The 23,672-nt window shown below is 39.1% G+C and overlaps 1 protein-coding gene across 1 annotated transcript in view; it reads left to right on the forward strand.

Moving 5' to 3' along the window:
- The first annotated feature begins 2,724 nt into the window (after window positions 1-2,724).
- The window catches only part of MOB3B (MOB kinase activator 3B), a 44,528-nt gene continuing 23,580 nt past the window's right edge, over window positions 2,725-23,672 (forward strand). Inside the window, exon 1 of the mRNA XM_054003128.1 lies at window positions 2,725-3,142. Within this exon, the coding sequence (XP_053859103.1) occupies window positions 2,725-3,142 (418 nt within the window). The remainder of the gene's footprint in view (window positions 3,143-23,672) is intronic.

Genomic DNA, 23,672 nt, shown 5'->3' on the forward strand with positions numbered 1-23,672 from the left:
TATTTATACCTTTTAAGAGTTTGCTGCTATAGCTCTGTTATAGTAAATTTTTTGTGTACATAGTTAGAAGAAGAGCTCGTACTGTGTGAGACTTGCTCTGATCACAAATTGTGAAGAGTAATCAAATAGCGCACTTCAGACTATAAAGGGCTTTACCACAGTGATCAATTTATATTCAAAACTACCCAAACCCTTCTTCCAGATTAGTTTGTGATTAGTTTTGTTTACTTTATTAAATTCCTTTGGAAACACACCATGGGTTAAGCAGTATGCAGAAAAGGCTTTCAAAGTAGTTTAGTTCACTAGAAAGGTAAAGCAGTGTCATAAACTGGGAAGTTATTTTTCAGTGCGTAGGGGGAGCAAGGCAATTCCACAGTTGTTCCCTAGGCCATACTGCTAGTGCATTGCTCTTCTAGTGCTGGTACTTTATGGTCTGTGCAGAGCTATGCAGTCAATACAATGCTGGCTAGTTACTATCTGCTAAACTGCATTAAAGGCAGCACATTTTTGCTATCCTAAGCTCTCCCCTGGTGAAAAATCCTTGTTACAGCAACGATTAGTTGTCTTGTAATTGGAGAGGAGGCTGGCATTCCTCAGAGGAAGTAGTTATAATGCTCAGGTGCTCTTTCTAATATTGTTTTTTGATTTATGATGTCACTGACTTCCTTTACTTGCTTTCATATTTCATATATCATGGATGGTAAGGAAAACAGGTTTTTTCCTTCAAGTGAGTCCTTCAAGACTGCTGATTTAGAGCTCTGGAGTGTGGATGGTTGCTCCACCCTAGGTATTCTGTTTCCATCTAGCAGATTCTCTTTTTTTTGTTCCCTATGCATGGTAGTAGGTCTTTTTGGCCAAATGGTAAGTTTGAACACACTAAAGTTTACATGATGGGGATCAAAATTATTCTCCAGATAAAAATTTTTTCAGCCATCAAGTCAGCTCAGTCCTGCAACTTAAAACTTATGTAGAAATCAACTCTGTGGATGATTTATTTCTTTGAATTTTGAAAGCACAAGTCCCACAACTAGACAATTATGACCCCACCACCACTTGCAGAGGCTATGCCATGTGACTGCATGCTGCTGAAGCATCGTATCACTTGCCAAATTGCAGGCTGTGACTACACCATGCCCTTGACCTATAAAACTGTGAAATCATAAATCTGTGAAGTCTTTAAAAGACATCTGTACAAATACCTTTCCTTTGTCTCCTTGATATAAGTTTGAAAATGTCCATCCTGGGATGCATCAGGCACAGCATTGCCAGCCGGGTGAGAGAGGGGATGGACCCACTTTGCTTTCCACTGGGGCAGCCTCACCTTGAGTGCTGGGGACAGTTTTGGGTGCTACAATGGAAGTAAGATATTGAGCTGTTAGAGAGTGTTTAAAGGAGGGCACAAGGATGGTGAAGGGCCTTGAGGTAAAGCCATATGAGGAGTGGCTGAGGTCACTTGGTCTGTTCAGCCTGGAGGAGACTGAGGGGAGACCTCATTACAGTTACAGCTTCCTTATGAGGGGGGGAGGAGGGGCAGGCACTGATCTCTTCTCTGGGGTGACCTGTGACAGGATCCAAGGGAATGGCATGAACTTATGTCAGGTTAAGGCTAGATGTCAGGAAAAGGGTCTTTCCCCAGAGAGTGGTTGGGAGTGGTCATAGCACCAAGCCTGGCAGAGTTCAAGAAGTGTTTAGACAGTACTCTTAGGCGCATGCTGTGACTCTTGGGGATGTCATGTGCAGGGCCAGGAGATGGACTTGATCCTGATGGGTCCCTTCCTACTCAGGTAATTTTGTGATAATCAGCTGTAGTAGATGCCACTCTTTGTATTGCCATATTGAGTGTTTTGATTCAAACCAATGAAAAGTAGACTTCTGCTGTTATTTCATACACTTAGCTTTTCTGATAATCATGTGAAGCAGTGTTTTAAAGTTAATGGATTGGGTCCTACAGCTGCTGGAGGTCCATTTCAGGACAAGATTACAGATTTATAGGATAAATAATTGGACAATATTCACAATTAAATTGTCACTTTTAAGTTATTTGCAGTTAATTTAAGGGGCTGCACTGATTCCCACATGATTTTAGGTGAGTTTTGTTTCTTAGCAACATGGAGTTAAGGATAATTTTTTTGTAACTGAAAATCATCATGTTCATGTACAGATTTATCAGTTTTTGTTAAGAAAGAGTGCAGTGCACTGTTATGCAATTACTGTGAAAATGTAGCAAAGTGAAAATTTGGTTTTAAAATTAGAAGATCATACAAGTTTTATTGAATTCTCATCTTTATAACTTAAGAGCCTCTATTTGGGTAGATATTTAAAAGAATAGAGATGTTAATTCCTTAATACATCTTAAAATGCGGCACTTTTAGAAAAAAAATTAAATCTTCAAGTTAGGGGTTGGGCAGTTTTTAAGGCTAGCTTGTTACATATTATTTTTCATCTTATAATTGCTAGAAAATTCTGGTAAAACAGTAGCAAACTGACAGTACCAGACTTGAGTTTGCCATTGATGTGTATTGTTTCTGTATCCTTAGGGAAATGAAGCCTTTCAGGGAGACTTTCAAGAGGAAGAGCTAATAAATTGCTCTGAAGTTAATACAAGCTTCTCTGGGAAAAAGAGCAGGGCCTGGAAAGCCTGTGATAGAGAGCAGCTGTTTTCAGATACTTGCATTAAATCTCAGACTTTCCTGCCAGCTACTGCGGTGCAGAAGATTAGCAGACATGTCCATAGCACTCAAGCAAGTCTTTAATAAAGATAAGACTTTCCGCCCAAAACGCAAGTTTGAACCTGGAACCCAGAGGTTTGAACTTCACAAACGTGCCCAAGCATCTCTCAACTCAGGTGTGGACTTGAAAGCAGCTGTGCAGTTGCCCAGTGGAGAAGACCAGAATGACTGGGTGGCTGTTCATGTTGTTGACTTCTTCAATAGGATCAACCTCATTTATGGAACTATCTGTGAGTTCTGCACGGAGAGGACCTGCCCAGTGATGTCTGGAGGCCCGAAGTATGAGTACCGGTGGCAAGATGACTTGAAGTACAAGAAGCCCACAGCATTGCCAGCACCCCAATATATGAATCTTCTCATGGACTGGATCGAGATGCAAATCAACAATGAGGATATATTTCCCACAAGTGTAGGTAAGTGTAAGGAAGAAGTCCTAAAGCATAAACTGCCTTTCATTCTTGTACTAAGCATGTTCTCTTGCCACATATTTAGGGACATAAAAGCTGTTGAACAGCAGGTGAAAAGGAGGAGGGATCAGAAATACTATGCAGTGTATGAAATGTTAACTGTGGTTTCTAGGTATGGTAGTGTTTGTTAGCCTTAAATGTTTGTCCCTGATGAGCCTCTCAGGTTAATCACTGAGAATGATCAGCATTGCATTAATACTTTCCTGAAAACTAGTCAAATTTGTATGACTTTGCACTTTGTCCAGCTACTTAGACAGATACAGAATGGATGGAAAGCGAAACTAGTCAAACTGCTCTCATAGTGTGTACATTTATGTATGAGACAGTGGAGAATCAAGAATGCAGTGAACTTAGCCCTCCCACCCTCTCTTGATTTCTCATCCCAAACTCACAAGTTCTGAAGTGAATTATTCTCCAAAGTATTGTTTTCAGTGCTACATATAATTAATAAGCATTATTATTATTTAAGCAGACAGCCTAGATGAGAGAGCTGTTAACAGCTTCACAAATTTCCTTTTATAATATTCTCTCTGAAGAGTGGCACAAGTAAGTTGAAGCATCCTTGCTGAAAGTGGAAGAGTGCATTGTGTAGTGTAGACAGCATAAATATTTAGCTGTGGCCACATGCAACAACAAAAAAAGATATGCTTTAGAAATATATTTGCATGATTTTTAGCAGTTTTAATTAATGGGTCCTGATTTACTGCTTTCAAATGGAAAAGCTGGGAGCTTTCTGTAAGAAATGTAAGTTGTTATATATTAGTTGGCCCAGATGAGTAACAAACAGGAAGAATGCCATATGTTTGGATACATTCCATCCAATATTTTGGAGTTTATAGACAGCTAGGGCCTGTGACTATTTGGTGGATCATGCATCAAGAGTCTGTGTCTATCAGTGTTTCCAGACCTTTGAAATACCTTACACTTGGACTTTATGGCTATTTATCTGGGCAAACCTGTGGTTTGTTTCATAGTTTCTACCACTTTTCTGTTCTACTTTAATAGGTAGAAAGGATGCATTAATTACATTTTTAATCTGGACTTTGACCGCACAGCAAGAAGGATGATATCAGAAGAAGCAGTGTAGCAGCCTGAACTGCTACAAGTAAAATCCAGGGTAAAGAAACAGAAAGGGCCTTTGCATGGTATCCACAGATGTTTAATTCCGCTGCATGGTGAGATGTTCAGAGCTCCCCAGCACACACATCTATCAGCTCTCTCTGCCCTGTCCAGAGGGGTGGGGCGGGGCGGTCAACCTGGTCTCTGGGCAGTACAAAGATTAGGGCCAATCAGGGAATAGGGAGGGAGTGGCTCAGGGACATAGGAACAGCCATAGAACAGGGAAAGGAGCGAATGGGGTCTAACAGCTTTTGGAGGGAAGCTTCTTGTGTCTCCCTAAACCAGGGAAATGCCCCCCAGGGTCTCTATAAAGCAGTATCATATATATTGCGTAGTAAAAATGGGTTTGATTTCTCAAGCATTGGTTGCTTTTTGTTTCTTCAGGGTAAATGACTTTTGGAGTTGGAGATTGATTGAAGGTGCAAAGAAGTAGGTGATTTTGCTTCCACTGGTATTTCTGCAGGCTTTTGTTATACCAAGTTTCTGCCTTAGAGTATTCCAATATTGTTCTGGTTTTGTGTGGTTTGCAGATGTAAAAAGTGTTGTCTGTCAGCAGATATGGGGAGCAGGTAGCACAACTGGTGTGCTGATGGGTTTTACTGAACCAACTAATAATCTCTAGCCCACAGGCATTCAGCCCTAGATGCTCCATCATTATATTTGTAATAAGATACTTCTGAAGGAACTTTTGTACTGATGGTTTACCTATTGTAAGCTAAGAATGACATCAGTAAACACTCTCAGTCTACTGCCAGCAGCTTCTGCTGTTGTCAATTAAATCAAACATGAGGCAACTGACGAAGGGGAAAAACATCTGGTCTCTAAAATGGGGCTGGACTCTGATACAAGTCAAAACAGGAAAGCCCAATGTTCATAAAAATCTTTGTCTCACTCTGAATTGATCCAAAGGAAAGGGACATGTCTGCTTGTATTGGACTGTGCCGTATTCATATAACAGATTTAGATGATTGGACAGTCCCGTAAAGAGATTCTTAGATACCTTTAGAGTATTATTAGAGCAGCACTTGTACCCCTATTTCTGTCTTGTCTCCTCTTCAGCCTTTGTTGCAGATACCATGCTGCCCCCCCCTGCATACTTCTCATTATCTTTTTGATTTACCACTTTTAATATGAAACTGTTCATAAAATTGTTTGGGAGGCTTTAGACTTTTCACTTCAGGGACAGATATATGCTGTGTTGAATTTGGTTTTCCGGGTATCTCTTATGTGAGCAAGTCACTACTTAGGGACTCAAAACATTCAAAGGGAAGTTTGGATCTGTTCCTGGGGTAAGTTGCCTTTAAAAAGAATCTTTTGGATTGATTTTCGTATCAGTCCCAAATTTGGATATGATAGTACCTGTCAACCTATCTGAGTACTGCTTATAAAGCTGTTGAATGAAATGCAGTCACTGAGCATGTGTATTGTTACCTGTTCTGCATTTCACAAGTGATCAGAGAGGGAACCTTTGTTGCTGTGTTAGGTAATGTTTATTCTTACCTGTTCTGCAGCAGCCTTTTGGTTAGCCTATGCACCATAGGCATAGTACTAATTAAAATCTCTATTTTCATTCATATAATGTTGATGAATATGACAATTGTTCACTCTTCACAGCAGCTGAAATAAATCTTGAAAGATGATATACTCAGAAAACAAAACAGGTTTATGTATGACCTTACTAATAGAACAGCAGTTTTAAAGTGTTGAGTGGCTGTAACTTAGAGATTGCTTCATTGCTTTGAATCTTTCTAGTCTAAAGATTATTGTTCTGGAAAAAAAAAATGTGTCCAGTGGATGGTATTTGGGCTGATGTTTTCATTAGCAAATAAGTTTAATGAGGAGATCCAGAGTTGGATTAGTAAGAGCTGTTCACAGAAACCCTGAACACACTTTTCTCAGCTTAATCCTACTAAACTTTTCATCTTTCATTTAGCATGTCTCATGCAAACTGTCTAAAGAGGGATTTCAAGAACTGTGGTTAAGTGCAGCTTTCACTGAGGAGCTAGTTTCAAGGAAAATAATTTCAGAGTAGGGATAGCCAGGTTTGGTGGGATCTTCATTTTGTGGTTAAAAAAAAAAAAACAACAAAAAAAACCCAACAAAAAAACCCCAAAAAAAACAAAAACAAAAACAAAAAAATAAAGAAAAAAAACCCCACAAAAAACCACAAATGCAATTGAGTTATAAATTGTTATAAATGTTATATTTAACCTTGTCAGTGTTTATACTGGCACAATAGCCTCTGGTCTCTTACCAGTCATCCTGTGGTCTGGTATTTCCTTTCTGCTTTCCCCTGTCCTTCTGGTTTATTAATTTTCTGGTAAAGAACCTCATCCCTCAACCACTCTCCCACTTACAGGGAACTGGTTGCTTGGAAAAAGAAGAACTGTCAAGAATTGTGTGCAAGTGATAAAAGCAGGTGCTGAATATCAAGACTACTTCTTTGTATAGCAAAACTTAAAGGACTGTTTTTGTAAAATAGCCTCACCATCTGTGGAGGATTGTATGCATGAATATGTTCTTGTAATTATTACCAATTTCTTTATCTATTTAAGTGGATTTAAGGCATGTAAGAGGCTGACAGCTCTGGAAACAAGCTCTGTAGGTAACCACATAGAGATCTGTCTCAGTCCTCAATGGGTGAGAATGCAGTAATAGAACAGGGGAGAGTCTGTGTGCCTGCTCAGCCAGTACAGTGAAGTTATACATCCCCAGCATGATTTTTTGTAGTGTGTTTGTGGTTTATTTAGCTTTAGAGTAAATTCTTTGGTAAGTACTAGTTGCTCTTTAGGGCACCTACGAGTCTCACTGTTTAACACTTTTCAAGGAATATGTTTCTCAGCTTTTGTTAAACAGTCTGAAGAAATAATTTGGAGTGGAAAGCAGTAAATCCTAGGAAAAGATGCAGTTTTTGTTGAACTGTGTCAGCTTTTACCATATGAGTTTTGGCAACCTCAAAAAATGAGCTAAGAAATAATTCTTAGAAAGAATTGTCACAGAAGAATTCTATTCTGTGCACCCTTTAAATCCTGATTTCCAAACCTGATAAATTCCTTTGCTTTAGGTTCTTTCCTGTACTCATTGTAGCCTTAAAATGAGAGTAATTATGTCTTGTTGGGATTCCATTCAGTTGTCAGTGAATGGAATGCTGAGGTTTTTTCTGTTGTAAGAGTCACTGGGAAAGATACACAGAAATTTTAGGCCACAGGGCATTATGTAACTTATTCTAATCTGAACACCAGCATAACACAGGCTAAAGAACATCACCACATGATTTCTTCATCAGGTCCACAGGTTGAAATGAGAAGATATTCAAACAACAGAAAATGTTGCTGAAATTAACAGAAAATTGACTTCTTTCTGGCTTGACATAATGAATTTTTTTCCCAATGAAGAAAATAAAGTAGTTGGGAGGGAATAAAGATTATGCCATCTCCATCCTTCAGTGTTTTCAAAACTAGGCAGAATAACACCCCAAGCAACCTGATCTGATGAGATGCTGACTTCCCAAAATCAGTGTTAGCCATAAATATTCTGTGATTCTTTATTCCAATTTCAGCACTGCCAGGCTGCCTAAGGAACTAAAAGAGCTAAATTTATTAAAATCTGATTAAGCAGTTTAAGAAACCACAGTTTGACATTTAAAGGAAGTACAAAATCACTTTTAAGCTATGAGAGTTCTTGTATAGGAGGATTTTAAAAGTTATTAATGTAATCAAGTAGCCTAGTTATGGCTGATCAAAAAAAAAAATACTTCAAACATATTTAAAGCCTAGAACTTCAGTTGAAAAATTAATGTATCTTTGTCAATACTTCAGCTGTTCCATGTTTGACTAGTAAATTTTGGTAGCTAGCAGCTTCAGGTTTTGCACAGAGCATGTGTGTGATGCTGCTTTCAGAGAAAGGAGCCCAGTATATCACAACAATGCACCTACAAAAGCAGATCAAGATTCTGGAGGGCCCTTGTAGACATGATTCAAAATTTTCTATGGTTTCCTACTAATATTGTGGTACTGTAGAATTTTCTACAGTTGTTATTGTAGAATTTTCTATAGTTTTCTTTTCTTACAGTTATGTCTGTCTGTCTCTGTTCCAAAGCATGAGGAAGTGTTATAGTGTGGGCAAAGGGGTACTTCCTGGCATTTCCTGCACACACTTTTTGTTCATTTTTTTTGCAGCTGTTGCAATTGCACTATCTAGGAACTGCCATTGTTTCATGCACACCCACCCCGAAATAAAAAGTATACAATCTCTATAGCTGGTGTGTTTCCTTTTTTTTAAGACAAAGCTTTGCCAAAGACCGAAGGGAGGGGTCAGATTGCTGGCTGTTAACCAGTAATTCAGTCATCCAGTGCTGGATGCATATAGCTGTAATCTACCACCTGAAGACCAGTGTAAAATCCAAACAATACTTTCTGCTTGATCTTTGCACCTGTCACACTATTGATGAATTTGGTCTGTAGAAGGGTTTTATTTTGTAAGGTTTATCTGCTTGCCCCTGTTGCTGCCCTTTCTTGGTTACTCCTTCAACATGCATGTGCCTACCAAGAGCTTTGAATTATTCTTTATGTCAATGAAATAAAGAAAATGCTGCAAAACACAGACTGTTCTATGGCTACAGCTTTTTTCCAGTTATTAAACGTTATGAATTATGTGCTTATATATGTGTTACAGCAGCAGCACAACTATGCTCTTAGAGAGTTTGGTGTCTTGAAATACATGTGCTTGGAAAATATCAGGTAGATATTTTACTACTAGATTACATATTTGAGCTTCCTCCTCCTCACACCTTTTTCCTGCCCCTGTGGTTCAGGATCTAACAGGTGATTCAAAGTAACCTTAGCTGGCATATGAACCAGCCCGCAAACCTAGCATGCTTCAAGAGTATCATCACAAAAGATTGATAAAAATTGCATTAAGTCCATCTGGATGGTGAGTGATGCAGTTTAGCAGTTAGCTATCTGGTCTTCTTAGCATTGCCTTACTTTCTTGCTGACTGATTATATCTTGGAGGAATTTGATTCCCTATTTGTCTCTGATATCTAAAATGCCTTGATTAGTTTAGGTATTCTACTTAGACAATAATAGAGACTGAAGCTTAGGAGTAGTCTAGACTAGTAGTCTAGTCCTGAAGCCATATCACTGACATATCTTCCTCAGTGTACCCCCTTGGTCTGTTGCTATGTGTAGCATTTGAGGTACATAAAGGTCCAGTGCCAGCTCAGACATATGAATTAACCCATTCTGCAATCTAGTTTTGATGGTAGAAGAAAATATGCGCAGTAGAAAGTAAGTGTAAATCTATTAGTGTATTCTCTGCTTTTTCATGAGAAGGATTTGGCACTGCTAGTATGAAGGAAGGCTGTCTCACCTGGAGAATGTGTACTGGGAGTCTGATGCCTTGTGTGACATGTTTTCAGTATTATGGTAGTCATTAAGGGCTAAAAAGCACTTTTGCTAGCAGACTAAGAAGCAGGTCTCAGTGGCTTTCTTCCTCCATTCTCCATTTCTCAAACTTGAGGGAAATAAAAGGAAATCAACTTAAGTGGTGGTATAAATGGTGGTGGAGGGAAAATTTGAGAGGAGAGGAATGTGTTCACTGGCTCTGCAAAGGTTTCAGGATTTCTGCTCAGTCTGATGCTGTTTTTGGAGGAAGAAAAAAGTACAGAACATCCGCAAGAAGTGGTGTCCCATGTAGGAAGTGGTCTGTCCAATATCTGCCATATCCCTTGTTTTTGAGGAATTCAACTTTCCAGCACATTGTCAGTACTTATGTTGTGGGACACTACTTATATTAGCCTCTCAAAGAATCAGCAATGCCACGACGACAACTCCTACCCTAACTGAATTTGTGACCTCTTCTCTTTAGCCACCTTCACAGCACATCTGATGTCTACAATGCTTAAGTAGGCATGCTGGGGTTGAGCTTGTGCCCAACTCAAAAAGTGTAGGAAATGTGATACCTTGAACATGCTTTACCTTGGAAAGTGGGTTTTTGTGAACTGAGCACTCTGCATTCTGCAGTGATGTGAGAATTCCTTCCTGTGATGAACAAGAAGAATAGCTTCTTATGTGAAACCTTATAAGAAAGACTTTGTGCCACAGGCTACAAGGCAGAATGTGTGTAGGAGAAGAATTTACATATCATAATGACTTTGCTGGTTCATTGTTTGGAACATAAACAAAATAAGATTCACAGGAATAAATTTTTTTACTGACTAACTTTTGCTTATCTTTTTTTGCCAAATCGAATTGTCCTTTGCAAAGAGACCCAAGGTTTGCTGTATATGGTTCCACAAGACTGTGACAGAGTAATTCAGCCATTCATTAAAATAGAGCAGATTTAAGTTTATGTGCTACATTCAGGAAAAGCTGAATTACTTTTGAAAGCAGGTTCAAGTCATTGGTTTACTATGGGAAAAGAGCTTGTTTGTGCCTTCATCTTAGCTGCCAAACTATTGGCACCACACAGGATTCACAGCTGGTGCTGTGTACACAAATACTAGTGACATTGCTGTAAAACACATTTCTTCATTTAATGTTCCAGTAATGAGTTTAAAGTAATGATTTTTTCCCTGTTTAAATGGAAAATTTTTATCCTGTCAAAAATAGAAATTTTTTTTCCTGTCAAAAATAGAGTTTAAGCATAGAATTGTTCATATTAGCGGGCAGTACTGTAATACTCCCAAGATATGTTTTCTACAACATCCTAGCTAATGGAAACTTCAAAAAGTAAATAGCAGAAGAGTTTTTGAAATATACATAGATCTACACTGAGTGGTAGACAATAAAGTAACTGAAAACACTAAAACAACTCAACAAAAATGGATACTCACCAGCTTATGCTCCTGCTTTGATACGCCAAATGGTTCTAGCACGGCAAACAGTTATGTGCCAGAAAACCTAAAACCTAAACAGAAAACCTAAACAAAACTTAGAAGCTCTGGTAGCTTATTCCTTCTGCCTTTATGGGTCTATCCAAGAAAGCATAAAATGCCCTCTTGCACCTTTTCAGTGTCCTGGAAAAATCAAAGCAGAAGCCTTGAATTTTCAAAGCAGCAATGCAAACACTTCTATAAATATGACCAATATAAGACATGTCTGTAGGTTGTGAGTGTTAATTGGTGGTGAGTCCTTGATAATTGTCATTGTGTTTTCTCAGTACACCAGTGCAGGCCTTTCTATGTGACTTGCTTACTTGCTCCTTAAACAATGATCCTGTGGCTGTTCATGGGAGGTGTACAACTTTACAGGATCATGGTTTTTAAGCCCTGTAGAATTTAATCTACAGTCTCCAATCTGCCCATAAGTGCAGAGCTATTACCCCCATAAAAATCTACTTTCTATTTGACTGGAATTGCACAGATATACCACAGAATCTGGAATTTAATCATTCTCTTTCATTCTCTTCTTAATGCTGTAACTGACTGTAAGCTGAGCAGTTTTGACTGAAACCCATCAACCAACACATTCCATAAACTGCTTGCAGTGAAACAGGGAACAAAATGTGCATCCTTCATATGCCTTTTGCTGTTCAAAGCCAAAAGATGTTGGCCAATCTTGTATCTGTGGCAGGGCCTAGTGCTTGATCTACAAACAGATCTGATGAGTAAAAGAAATAATGTAAATAGTTGCCTTCTCTGTTACCTTCTGCAAGCCATATTGATAGGTCTGCATAAGCTGTATTGAGGCAATAAACTTTACTTCTCCTACGCTGATGTTCAATGTAGGTTCTGTGTGCCTAACCAGTGACCGAGAGATGCCAGGCAACTGTTACTACCCGGTAACTCATATTAATGACAGGCTTCCCAGAGAAAGGCTCTGCAGCCTGACAGTCATTCTTGGGCTGAGTTGTAAGCTCTGTGTCACAGGGATAAACAACCTTTGTAGCACAAATTCTTCAGTTACAGTGCCACAAAACTTACATGTCCATATTATGGACTGTGGAAATAGAAAATAATTTTCAATGCCTGACACTGTTTATATGAAACTGCAAGTCATTGCACAATTCTTCATTACACATTTAATCTGAAAGAATTGTTTCCAAGTAGAGAAAAGCCACAAAGGCCAAGGCCTAAAATGTTCCCTTTTCCCTGAAGACTCACCCAAGATGCTGTCCAGCAGATTATTTTCCACAGTAGTTGCTTACTCCATGTGCAAATGAACATAGGAATTTCCTAGAAACACAGATCTCTGTAGTGTTTCGTTTCATGTGTCTCCCTTTCCAAAAGTTTGCTTCACTTAGAAAATCCTCTGAGTCATGCTTAGAATCCTTGTAATAGGGGGTGTATGTGATGCCTGTTCAGTGACTGTTTTGAGCAGAAAATAACACTTGCAGGAAACTCAAAGATTAGGAAAGACCTGACAAATGCTGAGAGCATCTCAGAAACAGTATGGAGTGAAACCGGCTTTACTGACAGTGCTGACACGGGATTTTTTATTTCCATCTCACAGTGAATCATGTCTAGGAATTTCAGAAAGGCAATGTTTCATATGCTTGAAAATATACAGTGGAAACTTGTATTTCCTTCTCATAATGTGAATCAGTGGTACTTTGACTCATTTAGAAACAAAAAGATGGTTGCTAAGTAATCAGCAGGAATCAGAGAAAATTGAGAAGGGAATAATCAAAGTAAATTGGAAGTTGGAGGGGAAAAGGGAGGACAGGGAACAGCATGTTTTGATAGACTAACCTCTCATCTGGATAGGGAAAGAAGTACCTTTTCCTTTAAAAAGATGATGTTCAGGTGAACTGAGAAACATTATAGTTTACCAATGAATGTATAATGTCAACATTAACATGGTGAAATAATAGTGATTGTTATTTATACAGCATTGACTCTAACCAGACTTAACAGAAAAAAAATCAGTCCTCTAATAGACAAATCCCTGAAGTTGGCTATAACACTCAGCAGCAGAAGTATGCCCAAACCACATGCTGGATGACATCATATCTTTAGAAATGTGCCAGTGAATATTTAGGTATTATAACAATGCATCTGTTTAGAATTTATGTGCTTTAAAATTAGTTGCATACCATGGGTGTCTTCATTTTGGATTTTTAGGGCTTGGTTTTTTGATTTTTTTTTTTTTTAATGAGATGTAGTTGTTCAAGAGCCCTATAACGCATGGTAAATGTTACTATTTCACTTGTCAAATTGAAGGCCAAATCTCAGGTACTCAAAGTGTTCTACATAGTGTATAAGTAGCTGTTCAGGTAGGAAATTCTAAGTAAAAATTATTTTTCTTGAATTGCACAGTGGTTTGTTTGTGGATCTAGAAACAAGTCACAAACATATGGTAGTGTCAGTGATGCCAAGTGTACCAAGAGTATCAGTTCCTAAACTCCTAGCTGTGTATATGCATTTAGAGTAAAGAGAATGAAAACTGAAAGGCTTTAGAAAGACTCCATATCCCAAGCATTTCTAGCCCTCCAGGAGAATGCTTAATGCAGTTTCTGGGAGAATTAAAATTGTAGATCAAACAAAAAGATTTTTGCCTAGCTGTTTATTTACACAGATCACACTTCTTTGAACATTTGGTTCCAGATCCCTGTAAATACACAATATGCAGAAGGAAGCAACTGGTCTCTTCAGCCAAACAGGGAACATTCATTGTTCAATGTAAGGAAGGGAAAGGGAAAGATGGTATTTCCCCATTTCCAGCAATCCATATGATAGAGATTGTTTTAGAGGAGTCAAAATACTCTTTGACCTGGGGAATTCTGGTAAGAATGAAAATCTTACAAATTACAATCTTACTGTTTTATCTTCATGGTGACTCCCTGTTTTATGCATTTCAATTTTCTACTGTTTTGGACTGCACTGAGAATTTCTGCCAATGAATTTTCCTGGCAAAGAAAAGAGCAGATGATAAATTGTCCTTGGACAGGCATATGTTGCAAAGATTTTATGTCACAGTAGCAGTCACAGCCAGACCCAAAATTTTTGAGCAAAAAGCAATGATAATTTTAGTATTCAGGCTGTGTTGTAATTGGAGCTGGTTGAATATCAGTTAACTAACAGGATATATTTTTGCCACAGAGATTGCAGACTTTTGTAAATATCGCAAGACATGGCAAAAGGTGTCAAGAAACTTAAAAAAAAAATACAATAATATCATTGTCTTCTGAGAAACCAACAGCAGAAAAAGAGAAAAGAAGGGAAAAACCCAAACACAACTGAAGCTTGTTGACTCAGAGAAATTAGGATTATTTACTCATGTGGACACTTGCCACCAGCATTGGGATAAAGTTTTGGTTTTGCATAGTTTGTGCGTCCTGCAAATAATTGGGTTGCAGGGCACTGAGGATGTGTTTCTAAAGATTCAGCTACTTGCATGTGAGCTGAGAAGTTTGACATAAAGCAAGCAATGTTGTATGTATTCAAGATGAAAAAATTATCACGTGGAATATAGCCTTAACTAAAATGAAGGTTTTCCTTGTTAATCTCTCCTGTCATCTGCCCAAGCTTACTCTAGCATGTCGCCTCTTATAAGGCCTCAGTTGTTGAAGCACACAAAACTTCTTTTCATTTCATTCACAATATGTCTTAACAGTTCCTCTTTAAATAAACCGTAAAAATCTTTTAATTCTCAAAGTGAATACTGGTGACAACAGAACCTACCTTGATGTTTTTTGAGCAGGTTTTTCTGTATGTGTGTTTCCATAGGCTCATTAACAAAAGCTGTATTTATTGTATCAAGATTCTGTTTTGTTGGCAGTGCAACTTCCCCTGACATTTTTTATCACCAGGCATGGTTTCATAAATATAGGGGAAACAGAGTCAGGCTCTAAATATCATTGACTTTTAGTGACTTTTTTGAATCTAAACTCTGAATCTTTTATAAAACCTTTCTAAGACAGGCTGATTCTTTATGGCATAACTGGGAGCAATATACTAATGATTTCTGCCATTGGAAGTATTTCAGAGTGTGTAGGCCAGAACAAAAAAAATAGATGAAAAAAACCATAACAGTTCTTTCCACCACTTGCAGTGAGTGCCAATTAGCACTTTGGCTAAGTGACTGCTTAGCCAAAACTGTTCTAAAGGTCACAGAAAATTTCTTGAACAGGTGGGATCCTCAGACGTACACCAATTCTATGGTAGTGCACCAAACCCTGTTTATGCATGGCACAGCAAAAATGGATTTCTGTTTTGACAAAAAGTTTTGTGTCAGGCAGCTGCAGCAATCATGGAAAGAAATGCAGCCATTTTTAAAAGCTATTTCAACTCTTGCTTTATCCTGTAGTTAAACCCATAAAAGCTCACTGGAAATAGTAACAACTAACGAGCTGTAGCTCCTTTCAGGATCATGAGGATATATATAGTTATGGAAGCCACAAATGGATTTAAAGGTCTTGTTAAAATACTGTTCCTTTAGAAAATTCAGTCCATATTTCTTTTAATAGTTTGACTTTTGAAATACTTAATTTTTAAACTGAACAAGTCCTTTCAGTCTTCTTGCGTGATACATATTGCAATAATGTAAACTGTCACCTGCTAAATTTCTGGCCCCAGACTACAAGCTAGATATTTACAAATGTTTCCAGTGATAACTCATTGCTTTCACTCTTCCAACAATGAGAAAACAACCTGTCTGGTGTCAAAGACATATTTTGCCTTCACCAAGGTACCTGGCTGAGCATGTACCTAAGCTGTCTGCATCCCTGAATCTGTTTCCAGTCTCTAGGCTCTGACAGTGCAAGTGTGTGTCCATTCCTCTCTTGTTGGGGAAGGAATTGCTCTGTGAACCTGTCAAGATACCTGTAATCTGTAGCATTTGGTCTAGCTCTGGTACCTGAGCTATTCTGTCAGAGTACTCTTACAGCCATACAAGTTTAGATAGGAGCTGTACAGTACAACTCCAGGTTGGTTGATGGGAACAGGCCTCCTCACCTACTAAAGTGATGATGCTTATATCACACACTAGCAGCTCTGGTGTAAAGGTGCTTGTTAAAGGCTGTGAGTGCAGCGTGGTAAGACAGTGAGCTCTCTGGCACTGATCCTCATATTTGGTGCTGTATTGGACAAAATTAGAGTTACAGAATATTTTGGGCTGGAAAAGACCTCTTGAAATCATCCGGGCCAACCTCCCTGCTCAAAGCAGGGCCATGTAGAGCAGGTTGTCCAGTCCATGAGTGGAGATTCCACAACCTTTCTGGACAACCTGTTACAGATCTTGACCACCTTCAGAGCAAAAACTCATTTTATTGTGGTCAGGTGGTATTTCATGTCTTAATTTGTGCCAGTTGCCTCTTGTCCTGCCAGCTGGACTATGCAGAAGAATCTACCCCCTCAACTTCATTCTCTCTCATCAGGTACTTATATACATAGATAAAATCCCCGGAGTGTTCTATTTCCAAAGTGAATAGTCCTACCTCTGAGCCTCTCTGCATATGAGAGATGTTCTAATTTCTTCATCCATTATCTTTGGGGTCCTGCACTTGGCACTGTTCAGTTAAATTCAAGCCTTTCTTCTGAGGAGGCCAGAACTGGACTGAGCACTCAGGTGCAGCCTCACCAGGGCTGAGTAAAGGGAAGGATCACTGCCTTTGACCTGCTGCTAGTGCTTTTCTTAATGCAGCCAGGGATGCTGTTGGCCTTTTTCACCCGAGAGCATACTATTCACCTATGGTTAGCTTGGTCTGTCAGAACACAAATGTTCTCCTCAGCAAAGCTGCTTCAAGCTTCTCAGCTGCGAGAATGTACTGGTGCCTCAGATGTTCCTCCCCAGGAGTAGTAATGTGCATTTATCTGTGCTGAACTTAAAAAGATTTCTCTCTGCCTATTTTTCCAACCTCTATAGGTCCATCTGAAGAGCACTGCACCCTCATGGTTTATCAGTCACTTCTCCCAGCTTTGTGTCATCTTCAAACTTCCTGAGGGTGTACTTTGACCCAGTATCCCTGGTCATTAGTGAAAACGTTAAACTGTATTGGCTCCAGTATTGAGCCTCGAGATACACAGGTACTGACTTGCCTCCAACTGGATTTCAAGCCACTGGTAGTAACTCTTTGGGCCCAGCAGCTCAGCCCACTTTCAATCCATGCCATTGTCCACTTTTCTAACCCTCACTTTGCCAGCTTGTCTGTGATCGCAGAGATAGGGTGACTTCACTGGAGTCAAGTTAAAGAGCATCAGCTTTTCTCCTCATCTTATCTGCCTAGCTAGTGACCTCATTGTAAAAGCTATCAGGTTGGACAAGTGTGTTTTCCCCTCATAAATACATGCTGCCTGCTCTCAATAAACTTCTTGTTCTTCATGTGTTTGAAAATGTGTTTCAGGAAGATTTTCTCCCAATAGCTCCCAGAAACTGAGGTGAGGCTCTGTCCTGGAGTTTCCCACATTTCCAAGTCAGCCTTCTTGAAGATAGAAGTGATCTTTGCTTTCTCCTTGTTTCTAGGAACATGAGATCACCATGACCTTTCAAAGGTAATCAAGAGTGGCCTTGTAGTAACAGTTCCCTCAGCACTTTCAGGTGCATCCCTTCCAGCCCCATGGATTTATGGATGTCAGATATATTTAACCTTCCCCTAAGTCAGTTCTCCTCCACTGAGGGTAATTATTCTTTTTTCCATACTTTTCCTTTGTTCTTAGATGCCTTGGGTTTCTAAAGGCCAATCTAATTAGTAAAGACTGAGCCTAGGAAGGCTTTGACTTTTCTGTGTCATTTGTCTCCAGTTCCCATGCTCCATTCAGCTGCAGACCTATATTTTCCTTTGTTTTTTTTTTACAATTTGTTTACTTGTAAAATCCTTTATTGTTGCTGTTCACATACCTTCCAAGATTTCAGCTCCTGTTAGGAGCGATATGCTCATTGCACATCCATGCAGGTCTCCTGGAAGATCATCCTGCTTTATTTCATACTTGTCTGGACAGACCTTTCTTGAGCTCCTGGAGGTGATCCTTTCATACCAGCCAGCCCTTCTGGAACCTTCTTCTCCACAGGATTTTATCCCATGGCATTCTTCCAGGCAGACCCCCGAAGAGATGGAAATGGCTTTTTGTGTAATCCAAGGCTGTGGTCTTGATTTCTGTCTTCTTATCTCCTTTTAGGATCTTCCCTCCACCACTTTATAGTCACTGCAGCCAAGGCAGCCTCTAACTTTCATGTTTCCCAACAGTTCTTTCATCTTCTTTAAGTATTAGACTTGGCTGAGTACCTTTCCTTCTTGGCTCCTCCATCATGTGTTCCAGGAGGTTGCAATGCACTCAAGAAGAATCCTAGATTACTTGAGTCCTGCTGGACTGTCCTTCCAGGAGATCTTAACAGTGTTAAGGCTCCCCTTGAGAACCAGAGGCAGTGAAAACTTCTGCTTATTTGCTGAAGGCATTACCTACATTTTCCTGAGCAGACAAGCCATAGCACATTCATAACATAACAGTGCCCATGTTGGTCTGCCCACTAATCTTGATGCAGAAGTTCTTCACTGACTCCTGTCCTGCCCCAAGGCAGAGGTGTTTGCATTTCAAATGCTCCCAATTATTCCCCACATGAAGCAGGGTATTCCCCACATCACCATACCTGCCTCTCCTTCCTTAAAAGCCTTCATCCCTTCATTGCAGTCCTCTAACTGCAATCCTTCCATCAATGTTTATAATATTGTCACTTAGAACAAGTGTTACATTTTCTGATGTGCATGTAGTAAAATGTAGTTACATTTTAAATGGCATTTTGTGGTATAACCCCAGATGGCAAACTAGCCTGAATCTGACCTGCCAAAATGTCCTCTGCTGTATCTGGTGGATGTCAACCCCCTTCTTCCAAAACCCCTCGAGGCCGCGTAGCTGTCAGTTGCTGGGAGACACAGGCAGGTGGCTCGGGGAGGAGTAACAGAAGGTGTGGCAAGCAAAATCCATTTCCGTAAAACCTCTCAGAGTGTAGCTACTTATACACACTTTCTTTTTCAGAAAATACATTTGGATGATATGTCTTGTATGCAAAGAGAAAAAGATAGGATGGAAATACAGATTATTAATCAAATCCCAGATAAATTTTAAATTTCTTAAAACTGAAAATTGCCTTCATTGTAGAATGCCTGACTACAAAAACCAGAATACTGAAGATCAGGCTTACTAGTTTTAGATTATTTTTGCTTTTCTTTTTCTTCATAATATTTTCTTCTAGAATAGAACAAATAATATCTTTCTCTTGTTTATATTTTCTCTTTTCTTAGCTGCTATATGTTCCCAGCATTCTCCTCTATAATGTATATATTCATCTGGTCTAGATTTATTCAGCCAGATAACTTCCACCACCAATTCTGTTACCCATGAGTAAAGTTTTGACTAACAGTCTATTTATCAGAATATGATTCCAAAAAGACAAGTAGGGGAACTTCCAATACTCTTTATGGAGTGAAATGAACAGTGCTTTCTTTTTTAAACTTCCTATTGTTAATTCCTGTTGACTGTGATAGACAACGACATGAGTACAAGGCCTCTCAGCTGCAGACCCCAGCAACTAATTCAGCCAGCGAGCCTCTGCAGGCCTTGGCAGATGGTTTCTTCTTAGTACTGCATCTTTAATGGCTCATTTCCCCTTGTTAACCAGGGACAAGCTGTAAAATTATCTAATGGTGATTAAAGATACCTGCATAACAAAGTTGCACTGCTTTTTTTCTAATATGGTTATTCCAAGAGAGTTAGCCACAAAGCTTCCAATTTATATTTCACTTGATTTTTAACATCATCTGCATTTTGAATTGGATTTTTCTTTTTATTTTTTTCTTAAGAAGAAGCATGGAACTCTCATAATATTTACTTTTAATGTTGGTGGTCTCAAAGGAAAAGGAAAAGCTTGGAGTAGCTTTTAAATCTTCAGAAATTATTAATGATTTGATCATGTGACTGTGTGAATGGCAAAAACACTTATCTTTGGATAAGCCTTACAGTGGATGCCGGGAATGTATAACAGGCAGCACATGATTCAGGGCAACGGACAATCTCAATCTGAGGCCATACACAGCATTAACTTCTAGGAGTACGGTGAAACTTTACTCCCTGAAGGAATAAAGTAAAGGGCAGTAGGAAAGTTTTAAGAGTTTTCTGTGATCTTGAAAGTGGGAGATGTTTATGAAAGTCTTATACACTGAAGGCACCAGATTATTCTTGATGATGCAATACACCTGACCACTAAGTTGAAATAGCAGAAAATGGCTCAACTGCCAAATGAATTACTGCCAAAGAAAGTCAAGCAGGCCAAGATGTTATGAATAGGTGAGCTAAAAGAATAAAGAGCAACACCCCAGAGAATGCTGAAATAGATTGTACTTCAGCTTCAGTGGCCACTAAATTGGTCGTCCAAGAAAAATCTAAGAATTCATGAGGTGCTACTGCAGGAAATGGAACAATTAACTTTCTTGCTGTTGCCTTACTTCAGAATTGAATTATGGATGCCAGCTTAGAGAAGGACTCAGTTTGTATTAACCCTGTAATTAATCCATAAAAGAGAAAAATGTACTCCAGTGAAATCAGAGTGCCTCCCTTTTTCAGCTGAATTTGATGATAGAGCGAATTAACTCATTTTTAGCTAGTTATGTCTTAAAATAACCCTTTTATTTGTTCTCTTCCAAAACTTTTGATCCAATTGTGCATTTGATGTTTATTGAATTATTTTTCTTCAAAATTTTACTTAGCCCTAAATGTATCTTGCAAAAGTGGTTGGTGCAGGTCAAGTTATGGCACCTTTTGAAATTGTTTCTGTAACTGTCCTTTGCTAATGACATTAATATATTCTTATTCTGCTTAGATTTTATTTTTCTTTGAAGGAGGTAGGATACTTTTGCTTATTGATTTTCCAGACTTATTTTCAAGTGGCTAAGCTTTCTTTGATTTTCAGGTACCGGATGAGCCCTGTGGCATCTGAAGAGTCAGATCTGATCTATTAATGACATACAGGAATAATCTGTGTAAATTATAGTAGCTCCTTTTGCACAGACAGTAGTAGGTTTTGAGTGCCTTGTAAATCCAAGCATCTTTGGCCTATACTTTAACAGTAAACATAAGTCTTAAGGGGCATATGCAATCAAAATATTCAAATTCTCTTTATATGGTTTGTGTTCCTGGTTTGGAATTATGCTGGACCCAAAACCTGTCAGTCAATGACAACTTTTCTGCAGCCTTCCCTGTATTCCTTTGTTTGAATCTGTGTGTGTCTGGCTGCTGATATGACCTGAAATTTCTTGGCAAGTAATGTCACCTGTGAGCGTAAAGTCCTGTGTACTCTGGTTCCTTTTCCAGAATTACTTGAAATGGCTTTCCTTTTATGAATCATGTCCTGATATGCACTGAGAATATTGTTGTACATGTACAAGCTTCATAAGTCAGCACTGTCACTTTTTCTCTCTGACTTCCTTGTTTTCACCCGGCTCCTTTTTCCCGGGGCTCCCGGGCCAGGCGCTTCCGGGAGCAGCCGGAGAGAAGCGACAAGCTCCTCTGTGGTTTCGTTTGATACAGACAGAGCTATTTAGAGAGCGCGATCAAGACCGGGATAAAGAGACTCAAGAGACTGGACACTTGTGTGTCGTCCGAAGTAGATTGTATTTGCTCGAACGCTGCACGTACAAGTGACCCCGGCCTGGGGTTGAGTTACAGGTTTTATAGGGGAAAATAAGAAATAAGGTGAAACCAATAGAACAATGCCCAGTATGAATACATTAGAGGTAAAATCCAATGGGAATAGCTTCAGGGAGAAGGGTAAATACACGTAAAAATACAGAATAGAAACTCCAGCTTTAGGTTTAGGAAACAGAAACTCCCATTTCAAATTCAGAAAGCTTTTTGCTCTGTCTGCGTAGCTGTACACTACAACAAGCACAAAGGGTCAGAAAACACCTTGCATTAGAGGACATAAGCCTTGGCGAATGCAGGACAAGTGTGTGTGGTGTGAGGAGTTAGAGTTGCCTGACTATTTCTTCTAATGGCCCACTGAAAATTAATTTAGCACAGTAATCATCTTAAGAACAAAATTTTCTTTAGTGATATTAACCTGTCAACTACATCTGCTTGTTAGTGTCATGCTGAATTTTCTCAGGTGTGGGGCCTGTGTTTTTCAGTTAACTGCTGGGATATCTGTGCAGTGGTTCTTAGTGGATCACCAAGACTGTGCTGCTTGCTACTTCTGACAATGTTTCATTTTGCTGCCTCTTGCAGCCCCTCTGGAGAGGGATCCTTAGAACAGCATGTGTCTTCCAGTGTCCCTGTGAAATTAATGGGCAACCAGAATGTTTGCTACTGAAGACATCAGGAGTTAAAGAAAGTAAAAGCTGTGCTGTGGTACGCTCAGCATGGAAAGCCAAAACCACATCATTGCTCAGAAATTGTCAGTTCTTGGTAAGTATTGTATGAAAAAGTATTAACAAGTAGGGAGGAATACTTGTCCACTGATAACTTGGCCAGGCTCCAGGTTGTGCAAATGTACATACTTTTTCCTTATGTTCATTTAATGGGTTGATGAAGTCTCTTTTCCTTTCCTAAGCTGTTACACTGCCAAATGCCTGCTATATTTTCTATCCCAGAAGAGGCTGCATTTTGTTCACCTGCACTATGGTTTCTGCTCTCTGAAGTATTCTAATGGTTTTCCAAGCTAGTTTAGGATATATATATATGTATGTATGTAAATGCCATACAGACTTGCTCAAATGCAACATTCCAACAAACCTAATTTTGTTACTATATTGAAAATGTATCTTCCATGACAGATGAGTTATACTGACACATAATCATGACTCTGCAGCATTTTATGTCACTGTTCTCTTTGACTTGAAGAGTTACAGAGCTATTCTATTGGGTTTATCAGGCTGATTGTTGTCTGGAGTAAAAGTACCTTTGCTTGGAACAGGCAGCAAGAGTGTTCTGCTCTGTGGCATTGCAGGGTTTCTCTTCTGTTCCTCTGAAGCAGTAGCAGCAGAAGTAATCAGTAAAGGAAAGGAGGTAAGATTGCAGTCAAGCCTCTGTAAATTTGCTCAAAATCCAAGGGATCTGGCTTATGCAGGGCAGGAATTTAAGTCTCTGCACTCTGATTTCCAGGAGAGTTTAATTCAGGTGCTTTGCATATTGTTTCACAGTATTTGCATTACAAGATTGTTCTTGTGGTGAAATTGACAATTAAATAGCAGATTTTAGTGCCTCACCCATTTCTTGAAATAGATCAGCAGAGAGAGCTGTTAGGGATGTTCAAATGCTGCAATGCTTCCAACAATTTTCTGATTTGTAACCTGTTGCCTTTAGAGTTCTCTTCAGGACAGCACATGAATACTTTTGTTGAAGAACTGATAGTGGGGCTGCCTGCTGATTTATGTTACTGAAGAATAACAGTGTTAGGGGTATTCCCATTTAAAAAGAAAGTAGTACAC

This window comes from Vidua macroura, chromosome Z, assembly GCF_024509145.1.
Source record: "Vidua macroura isolate BioBank_ID:100142 chromosome Z, ASM2450914v1, whole genome shotgun sequence".
NCBI lineage: Eukaryota > Metazoa > Chordata > Aves > Passeriformes > Viduidae > Vidua > Vidua macroura.